This window comes from Phascolarctos cinereus, unplaced genomic scaffold, assembly GCF_003287225.1.
Source record: "Phascolarctos cinereus isolate Bilbo 61053 unplaced genomic scaffold, phaCin_HiC Scaffold_5;HRSCAF=322, whole genome shotgun sequence".
In the NCBI taxonomy this organism is placed as follows: Eukaryota; Metazoa; Chordata; class Mammalia; order Diprotodontia; family Phascolarctidae; genus Phascolarctos; species Phascolarctos cinereus.
In genome coordinates this window covers 382518689-382544448 of record NW_027555958.1, presented here as the reverse complement: position 1 = coordinate 382544448, position 25760 = coordinate 382518689, and the positions used below count along the sequence as shown (strand labels likewise).

General features: G+C 42.8%; 1 protein-coding gene across 1 annotated transcript in view; it reads right to left on the bottom strand.

Moving 5' to 3' along the window:
• CACNA1S (calcium voltage-gated channel subunit alpha1 S) overlaps positions 1–25760 on the bottom strand; it is a 100747-nt gene that overhangs the window by 63532 nt on the left and 11455 nt on the right. Inside the window, exons 3-7 of the mRNA XM_021003015.2 lie at positions 7507–7646; positions 6162–6304; positions 5765–5917; positions 3829–4034; positions 1511–1614 (exon numbers count right to left, since the gene is read on the bottom strand). Coding sequence (XP_020858674.1) covers positions 1511–1614; positions 3829–4034; positions 5765–5917; positions 6162–6304; positions 7507–7646 — 746 coding nt within the window. The remainder of the gene's footprint in view (positions 1–1510; positions 1615–3828; positions 4035–5764; positions 5918–6161; positions 6305–7506; positions 7647–25760) is intronic.

The following is a 25760-nucleotide window of genomic DNA, read 5'->3' as shown; positions in this document are numbered from 1 at the left end:
CCCTTAATTAGTTAAGTTAATCCTAGCTTGCCTTAGATATGGTGAAAAAGAGTTTTTTTGCCCTTTAAACAAAGAGGGTAAGGGAAATTCAGAGCAAACAGAAAGGGATTAGGGGACAGCAAATACTGTCACCACTTTCCATGTTCTAGAATTATAGCTTGAATAGGTTATAATGAAGAGTAGTCTACTCTTGGCTTTTTGGGAGTTTCTTTGTATTTTCCTTATTTACTTCCTTTTATAGCTTTCAAGAAAAGATGATATGTTTTCAACAAAGCTTTATAGAAGGAAGATGTTTGGTTAAAATATTGTCACACAGGCATCAAGATGGTGGTCAATGGTTCTCTCTGCTAAAGAGATGATTGGCTCCTGCCCTGATGGACATAAGAGAGGGAATCCTCATATACCTCACCTTTCCTTCCTTATTATTCTGAAGCTTTCAGCCACTAAAAAAGTAAAAATTAATTTAAAAAAAGATTATACATGGGCTGGGAGCATGGAAGAAACTAGGCTGATTCTAAAAAAGTCTGGTTTTCTAATCTGTGGGTAGCAGGGAATTTGGCATGACTTTCAGGAGACCTGTGTTCTTGTCTCAGTTCTGCTACTAACTGACTGTGTGGTCTAGCTGTGTGTGTAGGGTTAGTGAACTACATAATCTCTAAATTCCTCTATAACTCCAAAATTCTGTGATTCTGGATCATTTAAGCCAAATGTCTCCAAGGGGTCATGCTGCAGAACTGGAGAAGGGAATATTGTTGTCTGATGGTAACAAAACCTGTCTGCAAATCTACCTACTGACCTTGGGAAGCCAAACATTGTCCAGCGGTCTACAATGCAACTAGGTCTTAGGGTAGGACTCTGGAGACAGTATAGAAGGAGAAGAGAAGAAACTCAGACAGTGTCTTGTCTCTTGGTGGGGTAGGAATCCTGCATAATATTTTACACCTTCTTTTTTTAAGAGACAAGTTCCTGAGATTCCCCAAGTGTTCATGACCTCTTCTCTGCTTGGGCTCTCTGGGGACACTGATGGACACCTGAGTCTGCTCCCTATGCCAGAGGGAGTACCCAAGAAAGAAACCAGAGGGGTAATCTTTAGAGCAGGATGAGAGGAATGAGGCAGATAATCAAGGCAGGCCAGACAGTAAGGTCCCCACTTAAAACATCAGCCAAAAATTGGTGGGAGCAGTTACTCACTGCACCTGGAATATCCTACAAGCAGGAAGTGAAGTGTCTATAATGAATCATAGGCTCATAGTGGCCCAATTTCTAGATTGGACTATTTAGAAAAGGACTATATTGTCACCCTCAGAAGATCACTGGGCAGAGGAGAGTGGTAGAGGGCAAAAAAGTGGTTTGTGGCAAGGAAGAGAGGAAAATGACAAAGCTCCCCTCTTCTGTTATCCGTATCCTAAGGGAGCAGGTTGGATCAAGATGGACAAAGTAAGAGCTACACCACCAGAGAAATCAGGGTGATAAGCCACACTGACGCCTCAGTACCCTTCAGCACACTTACCCACTCAGGACACCCAGAACTAGGTTGAGGATGAAGAAGGATCCCAGCAGAATGAGGCTGACAAAATAAATCCAGGGCCACTCATTTCCAATGGCGTCATTGACCTAGGGGCCAGCAAAGACTGTGAGTCTGAAATTATAGAATCAGAGAGCTGAAAGAGAATTCAGGGATCATTTAGGCCAGGGATTCTTAACCTTTTTTTTATGGCTCCTTTCGTCAGTCTGTGAAGCCTATGGACCCCTTCCAGAATATTGCTTTTAAATAACTAAAGGAAATATTAAATTTCAGGTAGAGGTTAGTGAAAATACGATATTAATTTTTCCCCATCAAAATTCATGGACCCCCCAAAATCTATTCATGTACCCTTGGGGTCCATTAAGAACCCCTGATCTACATGCCTCAGTAAAGCAGACTATTGTAATGGAAAGAATGCTGCATTTGGAGTTAGAAGAGGCTTGGGTGCAAATCTTGCATCTGACATTTAGTTCTGTGTTAGCATGGGCAAGTCAATTAATTAATAACAATAATAACAATAACTAGCATTTACATAACACTTTGAGGTTTGTAAAGCACTTTATACATATTATCTCATATCCTCACAACAACCTTGGGGGGCAGGTGGTATTATTAACCTCACTTTTGTAGATGAGAAAACTAGAGCTAACACAAGTCAAGTTAGGATACGAACTCAGGTTCATCCTAACTCCAGACCCAGCACTCTATTCATACCCACTAAAGCTATCTCTCTGGATCTCAATGTCCTCATCTGCAAAGTAGGACTAATAATGTCTGTAGTCCCTATCTCACATGCACATAAAACACTTTTCAAACCTGAAAGTAATCTGTATATACATTCCTATTATTTGTTACTTATGAGGAAACTGAGGCATGGAGAGGACAAATGGCTCACCTAAGGTCACACAGTAAGCATCAGGGCCAGAACTGGAACTCAGGTCTTTTGATTCCAAATTCAGGGCTTTCTTCCAATACTGTATACCTGAGTTCAAATCCAGCTTCAGATACTTGTTAGCTGTGTGACTCTGGGCAAGTCATTTAACCCTATTTGCCTTAATCCACCAGAGAGGAAAAGGCAAACCTTTCTAGCATCTTTGCCAAGAAAACCCTTTGAGCAGTAGGGTCCAGAGTCATGAAGAGTCAGACACTAACAGAATGACACAACAACAATAACAACAATGCTGACGTTGTCCTTTTCCTCCTCCCTCTCCTTTCTCAGTCACTCAGGGCCCTCTTGTGTTCATTCCAGAGTTTGTTTGTTTTTTTTTTATCCAAGGGAGAATAGAGGAGACCATGATCCACTGGTAGAGGGAGGTAATCCTCTTGGATATAGGGAGGAAGTATTTGTAAAGAGTAGGACCATAGAAACCAAAAGTTGAAAAGCCTCAGTTTCTCCTTCTGTAAAATACATGGTTTGGGTGTTATAGACTTGAGGTCCTTTCCCAAATTATCCAACAATCAATGCTTCTGTTATCTCCTGAGATCACTGAATCTATTCTGTCCCTGGCCAAGAACATCTCATATTTGTTTCTTCCTGACATTCTTCCATTGGCTACTCCATCACCAATTAGTTCCTTCTCATCTAGGATCTTTGGAAATAGAAGAAACTTGTGCGGTAAGTCCTAGAGACCTGGAGAGTAGACCTAGTCTTCCACCAACTAGCATCATACCTTTGGCAAGCCAGCCTCTCTGGACCATAGTTATTTTCATTTGTCAATTGGGGATGAAGACATACATCTTCCCTCCTTACTCTACAGAGTTGTTGGGAGAAAAAAATGAGGTAAGAGATGCGAAAGTATTTCCCCCAGTGTTAAATGCTATCCAAATGCAAGTTGTTATTATTTGTCCTGGATTGTGGTCCTGTCTGGAGACTGGGGGATGGACACAATCACCTCCATAGCATCATTCCTGTCTCCAAGAATCCCAGGATGCCAGAGTTGGAGGAACAAATCATTTCCAGCCTAACCTAAGGGACAATTAGTAGTCAGGAATGGAATCTTGGGGCTCTATGATTCCAAACTGTCCACCATCTTGCATGCTGAGAAGGTATAGTTTGCCATCATTATTCTCTATTTCCTTATAGGACTGAACTTTCCCAGGGAACAGAAGGGCATGTCCCCCAGTGACCATGGGGGAGCCTACATTTTGCAGTTTTCCAAGGGAGAAGAAAATAACAATGACCTAAACACCTGGACGACTACCTCCTGATGCCTGCTCTACCTACCCCCAGCTCCCCTGCCTCCCTCCTCTTGTGGTTGGGTGGGGTAGGGGTAGAGATCGTGCAGGCAGCAGCTGAGACCTACCCAATAGAGGACATCGGTCCAGCCTTCCATGGTGATGCACTGGTACACGGTGAGCATGGCAAAACCAAAGTTATCGAAATGGGTGATGCCATTATTGGGACCTGGCCAGCCACCTCGGCATTCACTGCCATTGATGGTACATGGGCGTCCGGAGCCTGTCCTAGCACAAGGGGATGGCTTCTCCATCTCGACTGTGGCCACAATATCTGGGGGGAGGAAGAAGGCAAAAGCATCAGTCCTGGATCCAGAAGCTCCTTCATGGTTGGCATATGACTGGGCAGGACAGAGGGACTGGGAGGTACAGAACCTGCTTCCTAGGCCTGGAGAGCCAGCCTCTACTGTGCAACCTTGGGCAAGTTACTTGAACACTTTAATATTGCTCTTCATATTCAGAATTGTACTCATCCTTACCTATGTGATATAATGTGGGAAAGCATTTTGAAGACTTTCAGACAGTGAAAGAGCTAAAAAAATTGGAGCATTCAGAAAACAGTTCAGAAAGGGTCGCTTTTCTCTTTGTCAATTATAAAATAACCAAATTTTCAGCCTTTCCTGCAATACAGGAACTACAGGGCCACATATATGCTTATGGTGGGAAGAAAAAGAGACGTGGGATGTTTGCCTTGTCATACTCTACCTCCCTCTCCATTGCCTGTGGTGATTTTTTTCCATGCAAGCCCCAAGAATTATTAATAATCACCAAGCTGAGCAATTGATTTTTATCCAGTGGTAAAAGTATCGGTGAGTCAGAGTAGTAAAGTAGGAAAAGTACTGGAGCTACAAGGTCTAGGTTTGAGGCACAGCTCGGCATCTTTTCATGATGAAACTAGGGACGTGATCACCTGACCTCTTTGTTTTCCCGGCTATCAGATGGGAATCAAAATATTTTTCTGTTCTGCTTCACATGGTTATCATAAGAAAAGTGCTTTGTACTCTGCAGGGTGCTCTCTCTCTATGTGAAATATCATTATTATTATTTGGACTTCTATGAGGTTGCTAGAGCAGTAGGTATACATATATAGTGGAAAAGGGAATGAGGAATGAGAAATGTTTTGGAAATCTAGGTATATATGAATATATTGTAGGACTACTGTTCCATAAGAAATGATGAATGGGACTGTTGCAGAGAAACCTGGAATATTTGTGTGAACTGATGCAGAATGAAGCAATCAGGACCAAGAGAACAATTTTTACCATAACAACAATATTGCAAAGGGAAGTGTGTTTGGAAGACTTCAGAACTCTGATCAATGCCATGGCCAATGATGATTTTAGAGGACAGACTATGCTGCCTACCTCCTGACAGACGGATAATGGACTCATGATGCAGGAAGAGAGGTACATTTTTGGTTTTGGCCAATGTGGGAATTAGATTTGCTTGACTGTGAATATTTATTACAACGGTTTCATTTTTATTTCTTTTCTCATGGGAGTGCAGAAGATGTGGAGGGAAAGAAAAATAGATGCTTAGTAATTAAAAATAATTTTTAAGAGATCTAGGGCAATTCTTGGCCTAAGTCTTTCACCTAAGACTTGCCCGAGGTACATGGAATGGAATATATTGCTCTTGGAATTTAGAACCAGCCCTCTGCTTAGAAAATACTTCCTGAATTGAACTTAATGATATAAACTCAGCAATTGGAGCACTATTCCATATGGAATAGCCGGTCAGTACAGACTCATTCATACTGAAATATCCATGAATCAAAATTGTTTTGTATTTATTTAGTTCACAAAATGATTCTGATTCATGAATATTTTAGTGTGAGTGAAACTGTTCTGAATGGCTGCCTCTCTCGTGCTCCATCTCTGTCCTTCCTCAGAGAGTCCAAGCCAAGGCCAACCAATGGGCTTGGGAGGAACTGGCCTAGCCTGCCTATTGGCTGAGCCAGCCTCAAGGCCTCTCTTGCCTCCTTTCTCCCCTTGTGGGACTCACCTGTCCCAACGAAGTAGCAGGTCTTGTGCATTTTTCCCTTGAAGAGTTCCAGTCCGATGATGGCGTAGATGATGACCATGAAGAGGACCAGCAGGGCGATGTGGAACAGAGGGATCATGGCCTTGATGATGGAATTGAGAACAACCTGCAGGCCTGTGGCCAGGGAGAGCCTGTCACCTTCCTTCTCCCTGGCCCCCAGCCCTGAGCTCTCCCTTCCTTTTCCATAAAGCCTTTTCCCAAGGAAAGGAAGAACAAGCAGCCTGCCTCCCCATTCGCATCCACCCCAGGGACCACAGATCCCCCAAACTTCTGTCAGCAGGAAGGTCCAGAGCCAGGACCAGGGGAAAAGGAGGGGGACAAGGGGAGAGCAGGATCTGCTGAGGACACTGCCACGCACTTGGAACCCCTGACACCAGCCGGAGGGGTCTGAGGACGCGGAAGGCTCTCAGGGCCTTGACATCCAGACCAGCGCCTTTGCTGCTCATTGGGGTCGAATTGCTTTGGATCAAGTTGATCTGTTCCAGAATCACAGTGGAAACCCTAGAGGAGAGGGGAGGGGAGGGAAACAAAGAGAACTCAACAGGCCAGAAAAGCCCACTGTCTCAGGCCTGAAAGTTTTTTGCCTTGCCTTCCCAACTAGACTGTAAGCTCCTTTATGGGAGGAACTATGGGATATGCTTCATTTGCATTCCTCAGCAGCACCAAGCAGAGTGGTGGACGCATAGTAGGTGCTTAGAAAATACTTCCTGAATTGAACTTCATGATATAATCTCAGCAGTTGGAGCTCTGTTCCACATGGAATAGCCACTCAGTTCAGACTCATTCATATTAAAGTACCCATCAATCAAAATTATTTTGTATGTATTTTGTTCACAAAGTGATTCTGATTCATAAATATTTTAATGTGAATGAAACTGTTCTGAATGGCTGCCAGGTGTGGAATGATATTCTGACTTCTGAGCTTATATAATTGAATTTGCCCATGTTTCTAGGATTACTTATCCGTGAACTGCAGTAGAATTTTTTAAAATTTAATTTTTTTTTCTGCAACAACAAAAATTTTTCTTTCCCTCCCATTCTACCTCCATTGAAAAAGGGGAAAACAAAACTTTTGTAACAAACGTGCATAGTAGGACAAATCAGATTCTTGCACTGGCCATGTCCAAAGTCTGTGTCTCATTCTGTACATTGTCACATCTGTCAGGAGGTAACACCGGTAGAAGGTAAGTACCTTTAGGGCAGTGACCATTTCACCTTCATATTTGTATCTCCCTAAAGCCTATACCAGGGGAGGGGAACCTGTGGCTACATGTGACCCTCTAGGTCCTCAAATGTGGCCCTTTGACTGAATCCAAACTTCACAGAATAAATCACCTTAATAAAAGGATAATAAATCCCCTTAATAAAAGGATAGGCCCTATATGGTGCTTAGCACCTAGTAGGCATTTAATAAATGCTTGTTGATTAATGAAAGGAAATGATTATAGGAACCAGAGTGCTTCAGCTGGGGCAAGGGAGCAGAATCAATGGGGTTAGGTTGAATAGTCTGTCAGGCAAGGGGTGTCCTGATGCCCTCCCCTACATCTGTGGGTACTCCCCTGTGAAGGGCATCAGCAGAAGGGTCCAGTTTCGCATTTTTGTATAGTTATCCCTTACCACAGTACTCCTCTTGGCAAAGACAGTAAGAACACCCTGATTCCCACTGCCTTCCACTCCTGGAATGTTCGAGGGCCACTCCTTACCCAAGGAAGACGATGATGAAGTCTAGTACATTCCAGCCACTGCGCAGGTAGGCATCTTGATGGAAAAGAAAGCCGTAAGCAATGATTTTCATGGCGGCCTCAATTGAAAAGACGATGAGGAAGAAATACTCCAACTTCTCCTGCAGGGTTGTTGGAGAGTGGGAGAGAGGTTAGCTCCTAAACAGATTTCCTAGCTGTTTTCTCTTGCCACCTAGGTATGATTTTTCTTGCTATCACTACCCCAGAGATTGAAAGGATTTCTTTTACACAGGTCTGGGATTCAGGATGTTTTTCACTTTAACAGGGACACATTACCTGCTGTGATATAGCAGATATGGCCCCCTGATAAAGGACACAATATTTTACTTCAGGTGTGTGCGGTGGTATCATGGGAGTTCATACTATGTCGGTGAGGGACATGGTCTCATGTTTCTCAGCTCCGCTTGACTTGGTTAACAGCAGTGCTCAGAGGTCATTTGGTCTACCCAGCCACCCTTGTTTTATAGATTTTACAAACTTAGTCCCAGAGAAGTTAAGTGATTTTTCCGAGGTTTCTGAACCCAGGTCCTTTGACTCCAAATGTAGCACCATTTCCATTACACCATGTTCCTCCTCCTCCTGGTTAGCTGACTCCTGTAAACTCAATCATTTGGGTCATTTTTTCCTTTCTTAAGTTATTACTACCAACTGTCAGACTCAGATTTATTTGTAATCATTTACCTGTCTGTTGGGGGCAGCCATGTGGCACAGTGGAATTGGGCCTGGAGTCAGGAAGACTCATCTTCCTGAGTTCAAATCCAGCCTCAGACTCTTACTAATTGTGTGACCTTGGAAAAGTCACTTCACCCTGTTTACCTCAGTTTCCTCATCTGTAAAATGAGCTGGAGGAGGAAACAGCAAATTATTCCAGTATCTTTGCCAAGAAAACCCCAAATGGGGTCATGAAGAGCCAGACATGACTGAAATGACTAAACAACAAAACCCTGTTTGCTTGTTTTCAGTCTCCTTCCTGCCTCCCACCCCCATTAGAATTAAGCTCCTTAAGGACAAGGACTTTCACGTTTCTCTTTGCATCTGCAGGACCTAACACAGTGCCCTTGCATATTTCCTGGGGAAGAACCGTGATTTCATGGGTGTAATGAGCAAAGTTCCTGCTTTACAAATTCTCATCTTGAAGAGTTGCCCGGGGCACTGAGTGATTAAATTACTTGAGTCACACTTCCAGCTTGTGCCAGAGGTGGGACCTGAGCCTTGGTCTGCCTAGTTCCAAGGCTCACTTTCTATTCACTACACCACACTGTCTCTCTCTGCCTTGCATATCATAGGTGCTTAATAAATGTTCACTGAATGAATTCTTGGGTGATTCCCATTCTCCTGTCTGAGGTCAGAGTTCCTTCCCTCAGCTCCATTGCCACTGGGAAAGCAAGATCTGGGATGGAGATTATCCTTTGGCTAAATCACTCTCTCCAAAGCCACCTAAACTTGGTTCCATCTCTGCTCGTAAAATTTCCCTAAATAATTGTTGTTGTTGCTCAGTCATTTCAGTCATGTCTGACTCTTCATGACCACATTTGGGGTTTCTTTGGCAGAGATACTGGAGTGGTTTGCCATTTCCTTCAGTTCATTTTACAGATGAGGAAACAGAGGCAAACATGGTGAAGTAATTTGCTCAGGGTCACACAACTAGTAAGTATCTGAGGCCGGATTTGAACTCAGGCCTTCCTTACTCTAAGCCCAGCACTCTAGCTGACCTTCATATCATACTTCAAATTGGCAAAACGCTTTGTATATGTTATTTCATTTGAGATTCACAACCCTACAAAGTAGTCACTATGGTTATTATTATGTCCATTTTACAAAGGAGGAAACAGACTCAGAGAGCTTAATTGACTTTGTCTAAGGTGACCCAGCTCATATGTCTCAGAGGTAGAATTCAAAACCCAGATCTACATGACTCCAGGTCCAGAACTCAATCTACTATGACACACAGAACTTATTATTCTCTGGCTCAGGTCTTGAAGCCACTTTCATCTCTTTATATTTTCATAAGTCTTCTCTAAAGCCCTAAATATTTTCAGAATTCTGACTCCACTTATCATTATCATGGGGCTCCCAACAACCTCCCATCCTTGGTCGCCACATTCCTAATCACACCACACCTCAGTTATCTCTTCAGTTCTCATCCTTGGGTTCTCATCACGGAGAAATATTAGCATTAACTTGAATGTCTATACAATTTCATTTTAGTTCATTTTATGTGGCCCCAGCCATATTGATCTACTGTCAAATTCACATTTTAAGAGAGTTTTTTTTTTTTAACTTGGTAGTGATATGGAAGCAGGTTTCACCAACAGCCTGGTGCTAGGGATTTCCAAGGATCTTGTTCAGTGAAAGCTTCCAGAGAGTGTAGGTAGAAACAGAGACATAAGAAACTGATTCTCAACAGATAACTTTGGGGGAAACATATCAGAGGAGCCTTCATAAAATCACCCTAAATTCCTCAGGGGTACCTCTAGAACCCTGAGGGGGAGATGTAATGTTGCTCTAGGACTCAAGACTGATTTGTAGGAATGGAAGCTGGGATAAGGCGCCTTAGAGGTTATATGGGCTGTCCATTATAGGAGATACACTTAGCTTTCTCGATTCCTCTTGCCAATTCTTAATAATAATGACAACAGCTAATGTTTATATAGCACTTACTATATACCAGACACTAAGCTAAGAGCTTTACAAATATTGTCTCATTTGATCCTCTTGGAGGTAGGTGTTACTATTATCCCCATTTTACATATGGGGAAACTGAGTGGTTAAGTGACTTGCTCAGGCTCACACAGCTAACACGTGTCTAAGGCAGAATTTGAACTGAGATCTTCCTGGCTTCAAGTGTACCATGCCACTTGGGTCACTCTCCCATCCAGAAAGATGGTAAGATAAAATTAAAATGGAGACTCATGGACAGCTTTACTGCATTTGGCATCTTACCAAAGTGACAGTACAAATGGTCTTTGACAGGGAGGTAATTACTAGGAACAGCATACTGTGCTGAAGGGGCTTGTCAATGGCCAGTTCTGAATCTCTTCTGCTGGGGAGCAGGAAAGGGTGGACTAGAATGAGGAGGAATTGTGAATGTGAATAATGGTGAAACTGGGGGTCAGGTAAGGGTGACTACCTGTTTTCAGTTAGAGCTCTGTTTTTTTTAGGGCTAGTTCACTAGAGTCTGGAATTCCTTAAGGGAAAGGGGTAAGAGAAAGTAAAAGAATTGAGTCAGCATCAAAGACCTTAGGCCTCTGCTACATTAGGAGATTGGGGGTAGGAGGAGGAGGAGGAGGTGGAGGAGAAGGGATAGCAAAGCCCAAAATAGACTCTGTGCTTTCCATAGGCTGCTGAAGAGGCTTTTAGCCATCTATCTATCACCCGGTCTGGCCTCTTGCACCTGCTGCCGCCCATCTCTTGGTCGTCCCTTCTGGCAGTTGGCCTCAGGCTCAGGTTGACAGTTTCAAGGACTTGTGGGTGGTCAGATGGAGTAAGTCAGCTGTCTCAGCTGCTTGGCCCCTAAAGGCACAGCTCATTCCCCCAATGAGTTCCTTTACACAAAATCCTGGTGTTGACAGAATTACAAAGCATTAGAGCCGTAATCATGTGTTTTCTGTGTGTACGCATACGTGTGTGTGTATGTGTATATGAATATCGGTGATGGTACATGTCTGGGTGTATGCCGTTTCATCTATCAGGGTCGGCACGAGACTTAATATGGGGATATTGAGTGAGAGTGTATATTTCTGACTGTGTGTTCCTGAATGTGTCTGTGTCAAGTGTATTTGTAGGTGTTAATCTGAGTCAGTGCATTGCTCTCACGCTGGGACACACATACAGATACAGTCTTCCAGCTGTAGAGAATTAACTTCCTCTCTAATCAATCTATGTATTGACTCTCAGAATTAGATAACATATGTAACAAACAACAAGAAAAATGTTAAGTACTTTGTAAAATTTACAATGTAAACCCTAAAGGGATATATAAATTCTAACTATTATTCTTTTCTTTTTAAAAAATTATTATTTTTTCAAAAGAGATCTGATCCACCAGCCCAACCCCCCCATTTTGTGGGGGAAGAAATGGAGACCCAGAGATGGGAAATCATTGCCTTAGTCATACAACTATCAGTGTCTATGTGTGGATTCTAATTAATTAATATTGGCTCCCTGTGTCGGAATAATGAGAGCTAAGGGTTAGGATGGAAATATGTATGTGTTGTAAAAACAGTCTATTCACACTTACCACAGGTGTCTTTGTTGCCTTATGTGCGATATTTATCTGTAATTCTTCAGAAGTGTTGTATTTTGTGTCTTGCTGACATATAACAACACTGATAGATGACATTTGCTTTCACGTGAAACTTGGAAGATTTGGAAGTGCCAAAAGGCAATCTAGTCTTCTTTATTTCTCCTATTTAACTCTGAGCCAAACTCATTGTTCATCTGTACTACCTGTCCTCAGTATACATACTGATGGGCAAGTTCTATAGGTTGTCCTTTCAAATGCAAGTTATAATCTGAACAATAGTCATTATTCATCCACTTGATATTTCCTGTGTGGATGATCGGACCAAACACCTTTGAATGATTACAAATCTCTTCCAGGAGGCTCTACAGTGTTCTAGGGCTTGATGTAATCAGCACAGCATCCTATAATAACAGGAGAAGCTAGAGGCCCTCACCATCTTCAAAGAACATCTCTCCAATTTGGACTCTGTTCTGTATGTCTTCTATTACAGTAACACGCACTTTTGTCAAGCACATATCTCCCTACTTGATGTCTCATCTGATGTTGAGGATTAGAGAGTCAATGAAAAGTTCTGTTTTTATGTCTTTCAAGGAATACTGAGTAATTTGGATATATGGGAGACAACTTATTGTAAAGGAGACTCTAAGGTGGCATTTTGTTCTATGAAATCAAATGCTTTTTCATAATCAACAGATAATAACAACAGTGGGATTGTATATTCTCTGTATCTTTTAGCCAATTATAAAATGGTAAATATGCAGCCCATAATTGAATATCTCTTGGGGAAGCCTGCTTGTTCTTCATCAATACCCTCATCGAGGATATGTCAAATCATATGTAGATGATTTTCATAAAGGTTTATTGGAGAATAAACATAGAGATTGGGAGAGTAGACATAATTTAGATATAATTGATGGTTTCTCTATCTCCTTTTGTTAATAAGATCTAAGATTTTTCTCTCCACACCTTTGATATCTTCCCCTCCTTAAGATATCTTGTACGTCACTCTGCTGGTGCTGTCACACTTGTGTTGACTCCAGCACAGATCTCTATATACACTTAGTCTAATCCTGGGGCTTTCCTTGTCTTTGTTCTTTTGTAGAATTTCTTCCTCCCCTGTAAGCACATCCTGGAATGTGATGGTAGAGTTCTAGTGTGGTCATTCTCCTGCCCTTGCTTGAGAAAACAGTTTGTAACAGTGATTTTTACCAATTTCTTTTTCTTTTTTCTTCTATTTATTATCCCCTTTTTGCTTTCATCCTTTAACGATCTTAGAATGATTTTGTTTACTTGGTTATCTGGCCAAATTGTCTTTTCCTGCTTTGAATCACTGATAATAAGAGAAATGCAAATCAGAACAACTTTCACACCCAGAAAATAGACAAAGATGACAAAACATGAGAACAGTCAATACTGAAGGGCTTGTAGAAAGATAAGCGCATTAGTGCATTGTTGGTGGAGCTGTGAATTGGCACAGCTGTTCTGAACATCAATTTGGAATGATGCAAATAAAGTGACTAAAATGTCCATACTGTTTGAACCAGAGGTTCTATTTCTAGGCATATATCCTAAGGAGGTCACTGAGGAAAAGAAAGGTTTAACACACACCAACATACTCACTACCCATAGCACTTTTTATGGTACTATAGAAACAAAGGCATAGAGACAAAAATAGATCTCCATTAATTGGGGAATGGCTAAACAAACTGTGGGACATGAATCTAACTGAACGCGACCATGTTCTGAGAAACAACAAACATGATGAATGCAAAGAAGCTCAGAAAGACGCATGAACTCGTGCAAAGTGAAGTAAATGGAACAAGGAAAGCAACATACAAAATGACCACCGGGATGCAAATGGAGAGAGCAGCAACCACAGCACAGCCACAAAACGCAAGGTGGTGAAATGATAGGAATGAGCTTGGCCCTAAAGAGGAGGCATGAAGACACCACCCCCTCCCCTAGCTTCTTTGCAGAGAAGGCAGAGAAGTGTAGGCTACTGTATATTATGTAAGATGTTTTCTATGTGTTCATTGGTTTTGCTGAATTTTTTTCTCTTTCTTGAAAAAAAAAAAGGAAAAAAACCAAATTCCTACTTATAAGGAATGGCTTTTTGAAAGGGGAAGAGGAAGAACCAAGGGGAAAAGGTAGGTTATAAAAAAATAAAATGTATCAATAAAAATCTATCTGAATGTAATTGGAGACTGGCCAAAAGGGGCCTAGTTCCAGAAACATAAGCAATTAGTGATTCCATTCCTTGAAGTACCTGATGATATGCAACGAACAGGCCTGACTCTCTATGTGTCACAGCATACACAAGCATTTTCTGACTATTTCTGGTCTGCCTATTTGATTGGCTGTTAGTTGAGTGTATACAAAAGATTCCCATGGAAGCAACCAGCTTTCTTTCCTTCCCTGGGATTGAACAAAGAGGATCAGCTGCTTTGGGCCTCTGGGTCAGGGGGTGGGCACTGGGCCTGGAGCTGGCATGAAGGCTCAAGCTAAGATTGGTCCTGCTATTCCCTGGAGAGGTAGCAATAGCAATAGTAGCCTATTCTTTTTACCCGAGTTGGCACGAAGCCATGAACATTTGACCCTGTTGATTCTTCTGTTACTGATAGGACTACTTTCCTGCTTTGGAGGAAAGAGCGTTGGGAATGGGCTAGGCTGTGACCTTATGAGCTTCAAAAGATTAAGAGAGCCACCAGAGGTCTGGAGTCCTTGCTGGATATTTCAGACAGCCCAGCCCAATGGTGAATTGGCTTCACAGGCAAGATGGTGGGTCCTACAAGCAAGGGAGGGACTCTGTCCTTGGACTCTGCTGAATTAGGAAGAGTACTTGGTGGGGCAAATGTTTTGTAGTAGCTGGTTTAAATTTGAGCCCACTCTCCCCAGAGACTAAGGTGGTAGAGGAAAATATGTCCCAGCTTGGGAAGAATGTGTTTTTAATTCTTTTCTACATGTAGCTTCTCAGCAAATATCCCTTTGTTAAAAGTTAATTGATATCAATTGGTTAAATGATACTAGGGCACTCGCTCATCATGGGGTCAATGAATGATAAAAGGGTGATGCTAACTGTAACTGGTGATTTTTATTGGGGAGAATACACTGGAAACGGGGCTCAGATGTGTGGAATTAAAAAGAAATCACACTGCCCCTCAAAGGTATCCCTGGAAAAGTCTGATGGGGAGCTATATCTATTTAACCTTGCTCTGGGGACCTGTCTTGTCAGTTCTGGTGTTGGGATAAGAGCCCCCAGAGTCTATAAGGGCTAGATCAAACAAACAAACAAAAACAAATAAATAAATAAACTGGCTTTACCCTCCGATGCTTTACTCTCCTTTTGGAGCTAATACTACTGGTATTCTTCTACTTGAGGTTTTTCACATGAGTTATACTCTAGTCCAGTGTGGCCTTTGGCTGCCATCCCTCACTGTCCAGCAAATAAATCAGATATTTGCTGACTAGGATGCTTTCTGGACTCTTGTGGTCTTCTTGTTGTGGCAATGAATTTATATTAGTTAGACCTCTAGGTAAAAATGATTACTGTCAGTGTCAATGTCATTTCTGATATCCACTTCTCATTTTTGATTGTGAATTATTAGGTAAATACAAATTATAGTTATCAATATCACTATTTTCTTTTTGCTCTACTATGAACTAACTGTATGATCTCAGACGAATTGCTTTGCCTTTCTTGGTCTTAGTTTCCTCATCTGAAAAATGGGGGGAAATATGAAAAATACTATGCCTCCCATAGAAGACTACCACTACATAGCTGGCACATAGTAGGGGCTTAATAAGTATTTGTTGACTAGCTTTCACAAAGACCAGATGAGATAACTGATAAGAAAGTTCTCTAAAATAAATGCTACGTAAAAGCAAGGTAACATCACTTCATTGTATTGCCTTTGTGTCTTAGACTCCAAGAAAAAGCTTTTATGCTGGTTGTTTCCATTTCTCTTCTCTCTCACTTCTCAATCCCTTGTCCTCTGGAATACAGCCTTATCACTCAGCTGAATATGCTCTTTCCCAACTAACTGATGATCTTTTAGTTGTTAAATTCATTGGCCTTTTCTCAGTCCTCATCCTTCTTGACCTCTCTGAATTTGACACCGTTGACCATCCTCTCCTCCCAAATGTCTTCTCTTCTCTCTAAGATTTTGTGACACCGCTCTCTCTTGGTTCTCCTATCTACCTGACTGCTCCTGTTCAGTCTCCTTTGCTGTATCATCATTTACATCACATCCTCCTAGTGGTGAATGTACCCTCAAGGTTCTTTCCTAAGTATTCTTCTCTCTACATCCCAACTCTCGTGACCCTCATCAGTTGAACTTCTGTGTTCTACAGTCATCTTCAGGCAAACAACTCTCACGGTCCTGTTTCCAGTCCTACCAAATACCTGTTGAGCATTTTAAAAATGGAGGTCTTGCTTATCTCCATCTCCTTCCACCCAAGCAAGCCCATCTTTCTGTCTACCTTACCTGTTTCTCTCAAGGGTACCAGGTTTTCAATTTAGAGCCAACTTTGACTCTTCACTCTCCTTTATCCCATGTATCCAATCAATTGTCACATATCATTAACTCTACCTCCATAACATTTCTCAGATTTGTTCCTTTCCTTCCATTCATATGGGTGCCAACCTTGTTCAGGCCTTCTTCTCTTACCTGGGGAATTTTGATGGCCTTCTCATCATTCTGTCTCTAGCTTTTCCTCTTTACCATTCATCCTCTGCACAACTGTCAAAGTGATTTTCCTAAAACACTGGAATGACCATGTTTTCACCTGGTGCAAAAAGTTTTAGTGACTCCCTATCACCTCAGCATAGAATTCAAACTTTGCCATTGGGCAGTTAAAACTTTCCCCAATCTGGTTCAATTCTCCCTTTCCAGGATTGTTAAACATTACTCCCAGATGAGGTAGCTTTCTTTCATCTTCTAATACATGCTGTTCCTCAGTATCTTTGCAAACTGCACCCTATGCCTGGAATGTACTTCTTCACCTTTGTCTCTTGAAATTCCTAACTGCCCTCAAGTTCTGCTCAAATGCTAACTCCTCTAAGATGCTTTTCTTGATCTATCCAGCTACTAGTACTCTCCCATTATTCCCCCCTCAACTCTCAGGTGGTATAATTATCTTCATTTTACAGTTCAGGAATCAGAGGCAAACAGAGGCTAAGTGATTTGCTCAGGATCACCCCACAGCTAAGTATTTAAGGCTGTATTTGAATTCAAGTCTTTCTGGCTCTCCGGCCCAGCATTCTATTTGTCGAGTCATCCACTGCCCATACCTGGCACATAGCATGCACTGAACAAATGCTTGTTGGTTGATAATTAAAATTTTTGTTGTCATAATACCACCATCACTAACAATAATCCCTTTCTAAATAGGGATGCCTACCTTGCCATAAAGAATGCCTACTAGTCAGATCTCATTATCTTCCCTCAGCTGCAGTACACACCGTTTGTGACCTGACAGCCCCTCAGGCCCTTTACACTTGTGTAGCTGGGTCCTTGAGAGGCTTGGGGGGAAGGAGAAAACCAGTGTCCAGTCTGTGTTTCTTCTCACCCATATTAATAATTATGTCTATAGGCTTCCATCAGCTATAGGCACCCATTTAATGGGACCATCTACCTTCCTACTCACACCCCCTGGGAGCACTTAGGCAAAAGATCAAGTCAGGGGGAATTAATGCTTTCCTGCCAATAATACCAGAGACCCAAATGGGAATAAGATTGTTTTCCTCTTGGAAAGGACAGTAGGCTCTGTCTAGGTATAGCCATCTGGGACCAAAATAACTATTGGAAACCCTTGGCTATTGAGAAACCAGTTAGTTGTCCAACATTTGGGTTATCAAGGCGCCTTGTTTTTACTGACTGTTTTTCTCTTCTTTTGGTTGTGGTAATGGTGGAATAGAATAAGCATCATATATAGCATCAGAGGGCCCGGGTTCCAGTGCTGGGATAATCCTGAGGCAATTATGGGTCAGGCGCACAGAGTCATGTCTACTATCCTGTGGAGAAGGGGCAACATAGCACCTATAATTCAGCAGATTACCAGCAGTTAGAAATACAGAGAAGAAAATAGCTCAGGAAATAATACCAACCATAGCTTGGTTTTAAAAAAAGCAGCTAAGGCAATGGCATCAGCAGATTTATAGGGAAGCAGCAAGCAGTAGCTTCAGTGGCAGAGAAGGGGTATCCATGGGGACATAGTCCCAGGAACAAGTTGACTTGACTATAAGTATTCTCTACAAGTGATTGATTCCTCCTCCACTGCTGGCATGGAAACCTGTGGGCTAGCATGCCCCCATGTACATGTCCTTATCATTTTGCTGTGCTTTAACGAACTGACTTTTTGTTTGGAATTACTAAGTCCTTTGCTTTGGTCTGATAAAAGAGAAATATCAAAGGAGGTTTATGAAGTATAGGTTTTTTGGTGGCAATTGGGGTTAAGTGACTTGCCCAGGATCACACAGCTAGCAAGTGTCTGAGGCCAGATTTGAGCTCAGGAAGATGTTTTCCTGACTTTAGGTCCAGCACACTATCCACTGTGCCGCCTAGCTGTCCCCCAATAAAGGATGGACAGTCTAGAAACGGGTGGGAATCTGCAGCCTTGAGTCCACATGTGGCCCTCTAGGTCCTCAAGTGTAGCTCTTTGACAAAATCCACAGGGCCAAACTTGAAGACCTAGAGGGCTACATGTGGCTTGAAGGCGGTAGGTTCCTCACCCCTGATAGAATGTTGGGCCATATGTAATAAGATAATTTAATATAAAGCAATGTAAAGTGATAGGATTATATATTTAGAGCTGAGAAGACCTTAGAAATTATATCATCTATCCCCTCTACTATGGTCAGTTGGTTAGTAAAATTTACTAAATGCCTACTATGTGCCAGGCACTGTTAATTGTTAGGGATTCAAAGAAGGGTAAAAGATAGACCCTGCCCTCTAGGAGCCAAAGGTTTTTTTTTTTTTCACCCCTCATTTTACAAATGAAGGAAATTGAGGCCCAGAGAAGTGATTTGCCTAAAGTTACACAGGTAGTAGCTCTGGAGATCTTTGCACTCTACTGCACTGCTCCAAACCAAGTGTTATCCTTGGGTTTAAACAATAACTTTTACAAGCGTGAGTTGGGGAAATGTGGCTAAATAGCAATTTTTTCCGAATTCATCTGCAATGGCATTCTATTTAGCCATACTCCCCCCATCTATTACTCATATTTTTTTTGAAACCAAGTGTAAGGCTTGGTTTACAAACTAAATGTGAATCAACAGCATGCTATGGTACCCAAGAAAAATGAATGTGAATCTAGGCTACATTAAGAGTATTCTGTCTGGACAGATACAGTATATCTGTAGTGTTGTGTGCAGTCCTGGGAACTGCTGTTCAGGAAAAACATTTATAATCAGGAGATCATTCAGAAAAGGGCAGCCAAGGTGGTAGGTGGAAGGGCCTTGAATTCATGCTCTAGGAATATAAGTTGAGGGAGGAAATTACAATGAAACAAATTTAAGCTTAATATCAGGAAAGGCTTCCTAACAATGAGAACTGTACAAAAGTGGAATGACTTGTCTTAGAAGTAATGGATTCCCCTTCACTGAAGGTCTTTGAGGAAAAGCATTTCATAAATATTTGATTGATTGATATGACAGAGGGGAGTCCTGTTCCAGTATGGATTGGATTCCACGGCCTCTGAGGTCCCTTCTAGCTCCGAGATTCCTTTCTTCCTGAGAGTTTTCTCTGCCTCTATGGATCTGCCTAGTAACAGCCTGCAATACACCTCTGTCTTTGTTTCTGGAATAAGACTTGGCAACTGGCTTGGGCTCCCAGAGGGGGAAAGTCAGGCAAATGTGCTTTTTGCCTTCCTCCTCATTAGGGGGAAAGAACAATAGGTCTCTCATGCTTACATATGCTGTCTTACCCACATCCTGTCACAGTGTCTCAAATTCTACCACCGTGCAGTTACTCATTTGGGTTAAGCCAGTGTTTCCTGTTAAATGCATAGTCCCTGGTGAGAGATAATCCATTAAGCCTTTATCAATCTTTAATGCCTTAACTTAGTACTTTGTCAAACTCTTCTCAAGGTGACTGCTAGGCTGGAAAATTAGTTGCAGAAAAGGTATAGAGAAAGGTCTGAAGGATGGGAAGATGTACGGACAGGACAGGTCTCAGTGAGAGGGGGCAATGAGCGGGCTCCAGGAAGCCCAAGTCGGGGCAGATGAGGGGAGGAGGATGCTGGATGGGGAGGAGGAGGCACTGTAGTGACAAACCTCAATAACTTCATGGCTGTGTATAGGGCTAGCACAGGAGACTTTCCTAAGCTGTAAATCTGCTCCCCTACTTAACGAGCTCCAGGGGCCCCCGACGCCTCGAGGATCTGGTTTACAGTGATAAATACCTCTGTTTGGAATGTCATGCTCTTCAAAACGTGCCCAGGTCCTACTTTTCCGGTTCTATCACACATTATTCCTCTTCATGCACAGAACAGTCCAGATAAACTGGCCTTGCAGTTCCTCACACAAGACATCTCTCATCTCCATGCCTTTGCCTGTGCCATCTCCCACACCCAGACTTCAAATGCTCCTCACTTTTACCTTTTAGAATCCCTGTTTTCCTTCAAGATCCAGCTCAGGCACTAACTTCTTCATGAGGCCTTTCCTGGTCCTCCCAATTACTAACGATCTGACCTCACCAGAGGTACTTTGCGTATGTTTTGTGTATACCTATATACGCACCTGGTGTCTCTCCTATTATAGTATAAGCTCCTTGAGGGCAGGGACTGTTTCACTTGTGTCTGTGTTCCCTAGTGCCTAGCACAGTTCTTGGTACATAGTATATACTAAAGAAATACTTGTGGATTGAATGACTGATTGATGAGATCCATGCAAGGAACTAAGGCAGAAGAATGTGGGGGGCACTGAGGATTAATTTATACATAGTTTGATGGAAAGGACACTGGCTATAACATACGGAGTCGAGGACTTAATGCACTGTATGTATTTGGTCTCTGGCAAGTCTGTTTTCCCCTTTCTCCCTCTCTTTCTTTTCCCCTTGTTATTGTCTTATCTTCTCTCTCTCTCTCTCTCTCTCTCTCTCTCCCCCCTCTCCTTCCCTCCTTCTCTGTCTCCCCCTCTCTGTGTCCCTCCTCTCTCTTTCTCTCTCTCCCTCCCCTCTCTTTTTCCTTCTCCCTTCTCCCTCTCTCTCCCTTTCTTCTTTCTCTCTCAAAGTTTCTTCTTTTATTAAATGAAAAAAATAATTTAATTTTGAGCATGTCTAATTTCAGCTCCGACATTTTCTGATCCTCTTTGGAGGTGTACTGTGGCCCTTTGGCTTTGGGGATTTGCCTGGGTCCTTTGGATTTCGTGATTTCTTTTCTTGATTCTGGCTTCCTTGGCTCCCTCCAAAATCCTAACCACCCCACCCCCTCCAGGTAGCAGCACTTAAACCACTATAGCTGAGACCTCCCAAGGGAGCCTGGCCTCTCAAAATGTCTGTTTACCCTCTCCTCTTATGGGGCATTCAGTGCTTTGGTATTACTGAGATTGATTCAGGGTCCAGGTTTGGAAAATGACCCACCCAAGAATGAAGTGAGTGGATATATTTAGGCTTGTGAACCTTTGCCCAAAACAATCTGGTTCTCTCTGTCTACCTCACCTCTCCAAACAGAGCCCTCAAATGGTCTCAGGTTCCAGGCAGCCTCTTTTCTCCCCTCCCTTCCTGGGACAGGCAAGAGTGGAACTCATGGGGTATAATGGCTCTGTGTGTGTGTGTGTGTGTGTGTGTGTGAAGACTGGGTGATGTTGGAGAACTGAGGATCATTAGAAGGGATAGCCTGGGGACTATTGGGGAGCAAGAAAAGGGGAGAGTCAGGGTGAAATTAGGAAGGCAATATTAGCTGAAGTGAGAGGAAAGAGGCAAGAGAGTGAGAAGAGGCTGGCAAGGTCAGAATGACCTCGGAAAGACAATCAGTCCTGCCTCTCACATGCTATTATTTTCCTTCAGACTCTGCTGAGGGTCTGTCAAATGTGGCTATGGCCGTGGGGTAAGTGTGTACATGGGAGAGGTCGTTAGCTGGTGCTGTACTTTGACAAAGTAGAGGCAGATGTTCTCTGAGTCTTCCAGCCAGTTAAAGGAGTTTCCAAAGTCCTCCACCCTGGGGTCTGTGACTGCATGTGTGCCTGGGATAAGCAGGTAAGAATTAGGAGTTATGGATATGGGGCTGAGAGGGGCCTCAGAGATGATCTAGTCCATTCCCTTCCCTTGACAGATGGAGAAACAGGGCCAGAGAAGTGAAGTGATTTGCTCCTGGCCTCAGAACCAGGATTTGAACTCAAGTTATCTGACTCCAAATCCAGCATGTACCATGTTGCCTCCTTGGATAGGGGGTAAATGTTGGGGGTCAGCAGAGGCTTGAGGGTTTACAGCTGGGCCTCTGACGTCTCAGAAATCCAGCCCTGCCCAGGCTCAGGAGTCTGTGTGGGAAGTTTGTGTGCACATTCCTGACCCTAAAAAAAGCCCCCCCAGTCTTGATGAGATGCCAGAGATGCCAGAAGCTTGAACCTCAGCCATCTTAGGGACACTGGGCTGTAATCTGACCCCAGAAGTCCTTAATGGAATATCAATGAAGGAGTCTATTGTGGACTGAGGGGCTGTGCCAGGACTTCTACCTCAGAGGGCACATGAGGGGCATGAATGGCCACCTCCCTAAATAATAATAGCTCACATTGCTATCATGCTTTAAGGCTTACAAAGCACGTGTCTCACAACGACTCTGCAAAGTAGGTAGTGACACTGTGACTGTTTCCATTTCGTCCTCTGAGGGAAACTGAGGATCAGTGATTCAGTGACTTGCTGACAGTCACGTAGTTATCAAGTACCAGAGTCAGGATTTGAACTTGGGGTTTCCTGGATCAGAGCCTAGGGTTCTTTCCACCACATGCTAAGCTACCCCACTAAGAGACCCCACTGCTGTCTTTCTTCCCCTACCACCCTTCAGCTAATTGTGGAAGTCTCCAGATGAGACTGAAAAAGTCCATCCTGACCAATGTCCATGGGGCCTAAAAGCTAGCATTGTAGTCTTCTGGACATTTGCAAGTGGGCATTTTAGCTAAAGATTTCCATTGCTTACATTTGGAGACAGAGAGTGTTACTTGAAGGGTCACAAGGTTGGTTACTGAGGAGTCCTGGATTCCAGCCTTGCTTTGTACACAGAGATGTACATGCTGTCTCTGCTGATAGAATGTAAGGTCTTTGAGGGCAGGGACTGCTTCTTTTTCTTTTTTTTGTCTCAGTATTCCCAGTGTCTAGCACAGTGTCTGAGTATAGCAGGCATTTAATAAACTCTTACTAATCGAATTCATTGCTTCTTTCCTGGCCTCATCTGGGGTTACAAAATGAAAACAGGCTTTTCCCCCTCAGTTCAAACTCATTCTTCGTATACCTTTTTTTCCTTTTCTCTTAACGCTAAATCTCTGTCTCTCTGTGTCTGTCTCTATTGCTGCCTCTCTCTGTATGTGCCTCTGTCTCTGTTTCTTTCCGGGTGTCTCTCTGTGTTTGTGTCTGTCTCTGTCTTTCTCTGTGTGTCTCTCTCTGACTCTGTCTCTCTGTCTCTGTCTGTTTCTATCTCTATTTGTCTGTGTCTCTTTCTCTCTCTTAGCATGACCCCAAAAGGAGGAACATTGGATAGCAGGAGAATGTAATAACTCCTTAAAGAATCTTCAGCATTGGAAAGGTGCTTCTTCAACATGGGATGACCAAATGGAGCTTTGTTGGAGGAAGGAAGGTGGATGGATGGGTTGATTCGCTTCCAAGAGTTTCACGATTACCAGTGTCTAGAGTCAACCTGTGATTCAGCTACATTGGCCTCCTTGTTATTCCTTCAGATAATGATCCATTTCCCAACTCAGTGCCTTTGCAATGGCTGTCCCTCATGCTAGGGATGCTCTGCCCCCTCACCTTCTCCTCTTGGCTTTCCTGACTTCCTTCAAAGTTCAGCTCAAGTCTCATCTTCTGTAGGAGGCCTTTCCCAGTTCTCTTCTTCCTCCTCCTTCCCCACCCCACCAGTGACTTTTTTCTGAATATGACCTTACCTCTGCTCTCCTTATATCTGGTATGTAGCTATTTACTCTTCTATCTTAATGCTTAAAGCTATCTCTTCTATCATAATGCGAACATGTTAGGTCAGGGACCGGGTTTTTGCCTTTCTTTGTCTCCCTAGCACTTAGCACTGTGTCTGGAACAAAATAAATGCTTAATAAATGCTTGACTGACAGACATTCTCCTAAAAACCTCAAAGCTTGAAATGGAAATGATCACACACTATTCATCCCACCCTGTGCATTTAGTTGGCACAGGGCAGGGGCAAACAAGAGTCTAGGACCCCCACGACTCAATTGGACAACCTTAGTGATACTTGTCTATGACTGTGGAGGATTTGCCTCATGTTTCCAAAACCACTGTAGGTTCACCCCCATCCACATTTTCCTAGCACTTAGTCAATACAGAAGTGAATATTGGCATGGCACCTGCTTAGTTACACAGTTACTAGAGTGAAGGGCCCTTGGGCCAGAGAACCAGGGTCCTGAAATCTCTTCTAGCCTCATGACTTGTTGCACACCTTCAGAAAGCTTCCTACCCTTCCTAGAGGCTCAGAGTCCCTTTTGATGTGCTAGGGAATAGAAAAGCAACATGCTTTAGTGAATATGGGATTGGCTTCTATTATAATATAGTCAAGAGGACCTGGGTTCAAGTCCCACTTCTGATACATACTGATCTAGTAGTGACCCTGAGCAAGTCACTTAATCCTTTAGGGTTCCTGGCAACTCCCTCCAGCTCCTTCTGTCCCTTGCATGGAACTGGACTTCAGAGGAGGCAATGACTCAGGAAGAGAGGCACTGATGAAGGCACCCATATGATTTCCCATCTAGTCTAATATTTCTCAATGTAAAGAAATTACTATATCTCTCCCTATCTGTTCTCCTCAGATGTATTTTAAAATAGGGATTCTGAACCATATAAAAGGGGTTAAGAATCATATTTGGCAAGGCTAGAGCCCAACAGGTGGTTGAAAGATAACAAATTTGATGCAAATTAGGTTTTGAGCTCAAACTTGGCTTCCAGAGATTGTGAGACAGTCAGGTTCAGAGAAAAATCTTTTGATTCGAAAAAGACTGACGCAGAGGAGTCACTGCTCCGGACTGATTACCTCCTTTTCCAGGCTTAGCTACCTCATAAGGCTGTTCTAAGGAAAGCATTTCGTGAACCTTAAAGCACTTGATAAATGTGAGTTATTATTAAAATACCCTACAGAATCTTTCTCCCAGATGACATGGAGTTGTGTAGAATAGAATGAGGTGATCCAAGGCAGAAAAACAGGCCTCCTTTGAGCAAAGCCAAATGAGAAGGGAAGCTCCAAGTGCTAAATATTCTCTGTCTTGGATGGAACAAGCCCCATGAAAAAATATGATAAAGCATTGTTTATTAGAGGCAGCAAGCATCGCAGTGGATAAAGTGCTGTACCTGGAGTCATAAGGATCTGAGTTCAACTGTGGCCTCAGATACTTACTAGCTGTGTGACCCTGGGCAAGTCACTTAACCTGTTTGTCTTAATCCACCAGAGAAGGAAGTGGTGAGCCACTCCAGTATCCTTGCCAAGAAACTATGGTCCATGGGGTCATGAAGAGTCAGACACAACCAAACAACAACAAAAACCCTGCCAAAAAGGAAATGAAATTAGACTAGCACGACCCAAACTTGCTGAAGCCAAAGATTTTTCTTTGTGATCTGCTTCCTTTTCTAGATGTTCCCTAGTCATTCAGTAATATATTTCAGAATTTTCCCAGGAATGGAAGTCAATCTCACTCCCTTGTAGTTTGCCAATGCCATTCTCTTCTGTTTTTTGACAATCAGGGTAGGTATCCTTCAGCTCTGAGTTGTCACTCTTCTTCTGCACTAACTTTCAAATATCA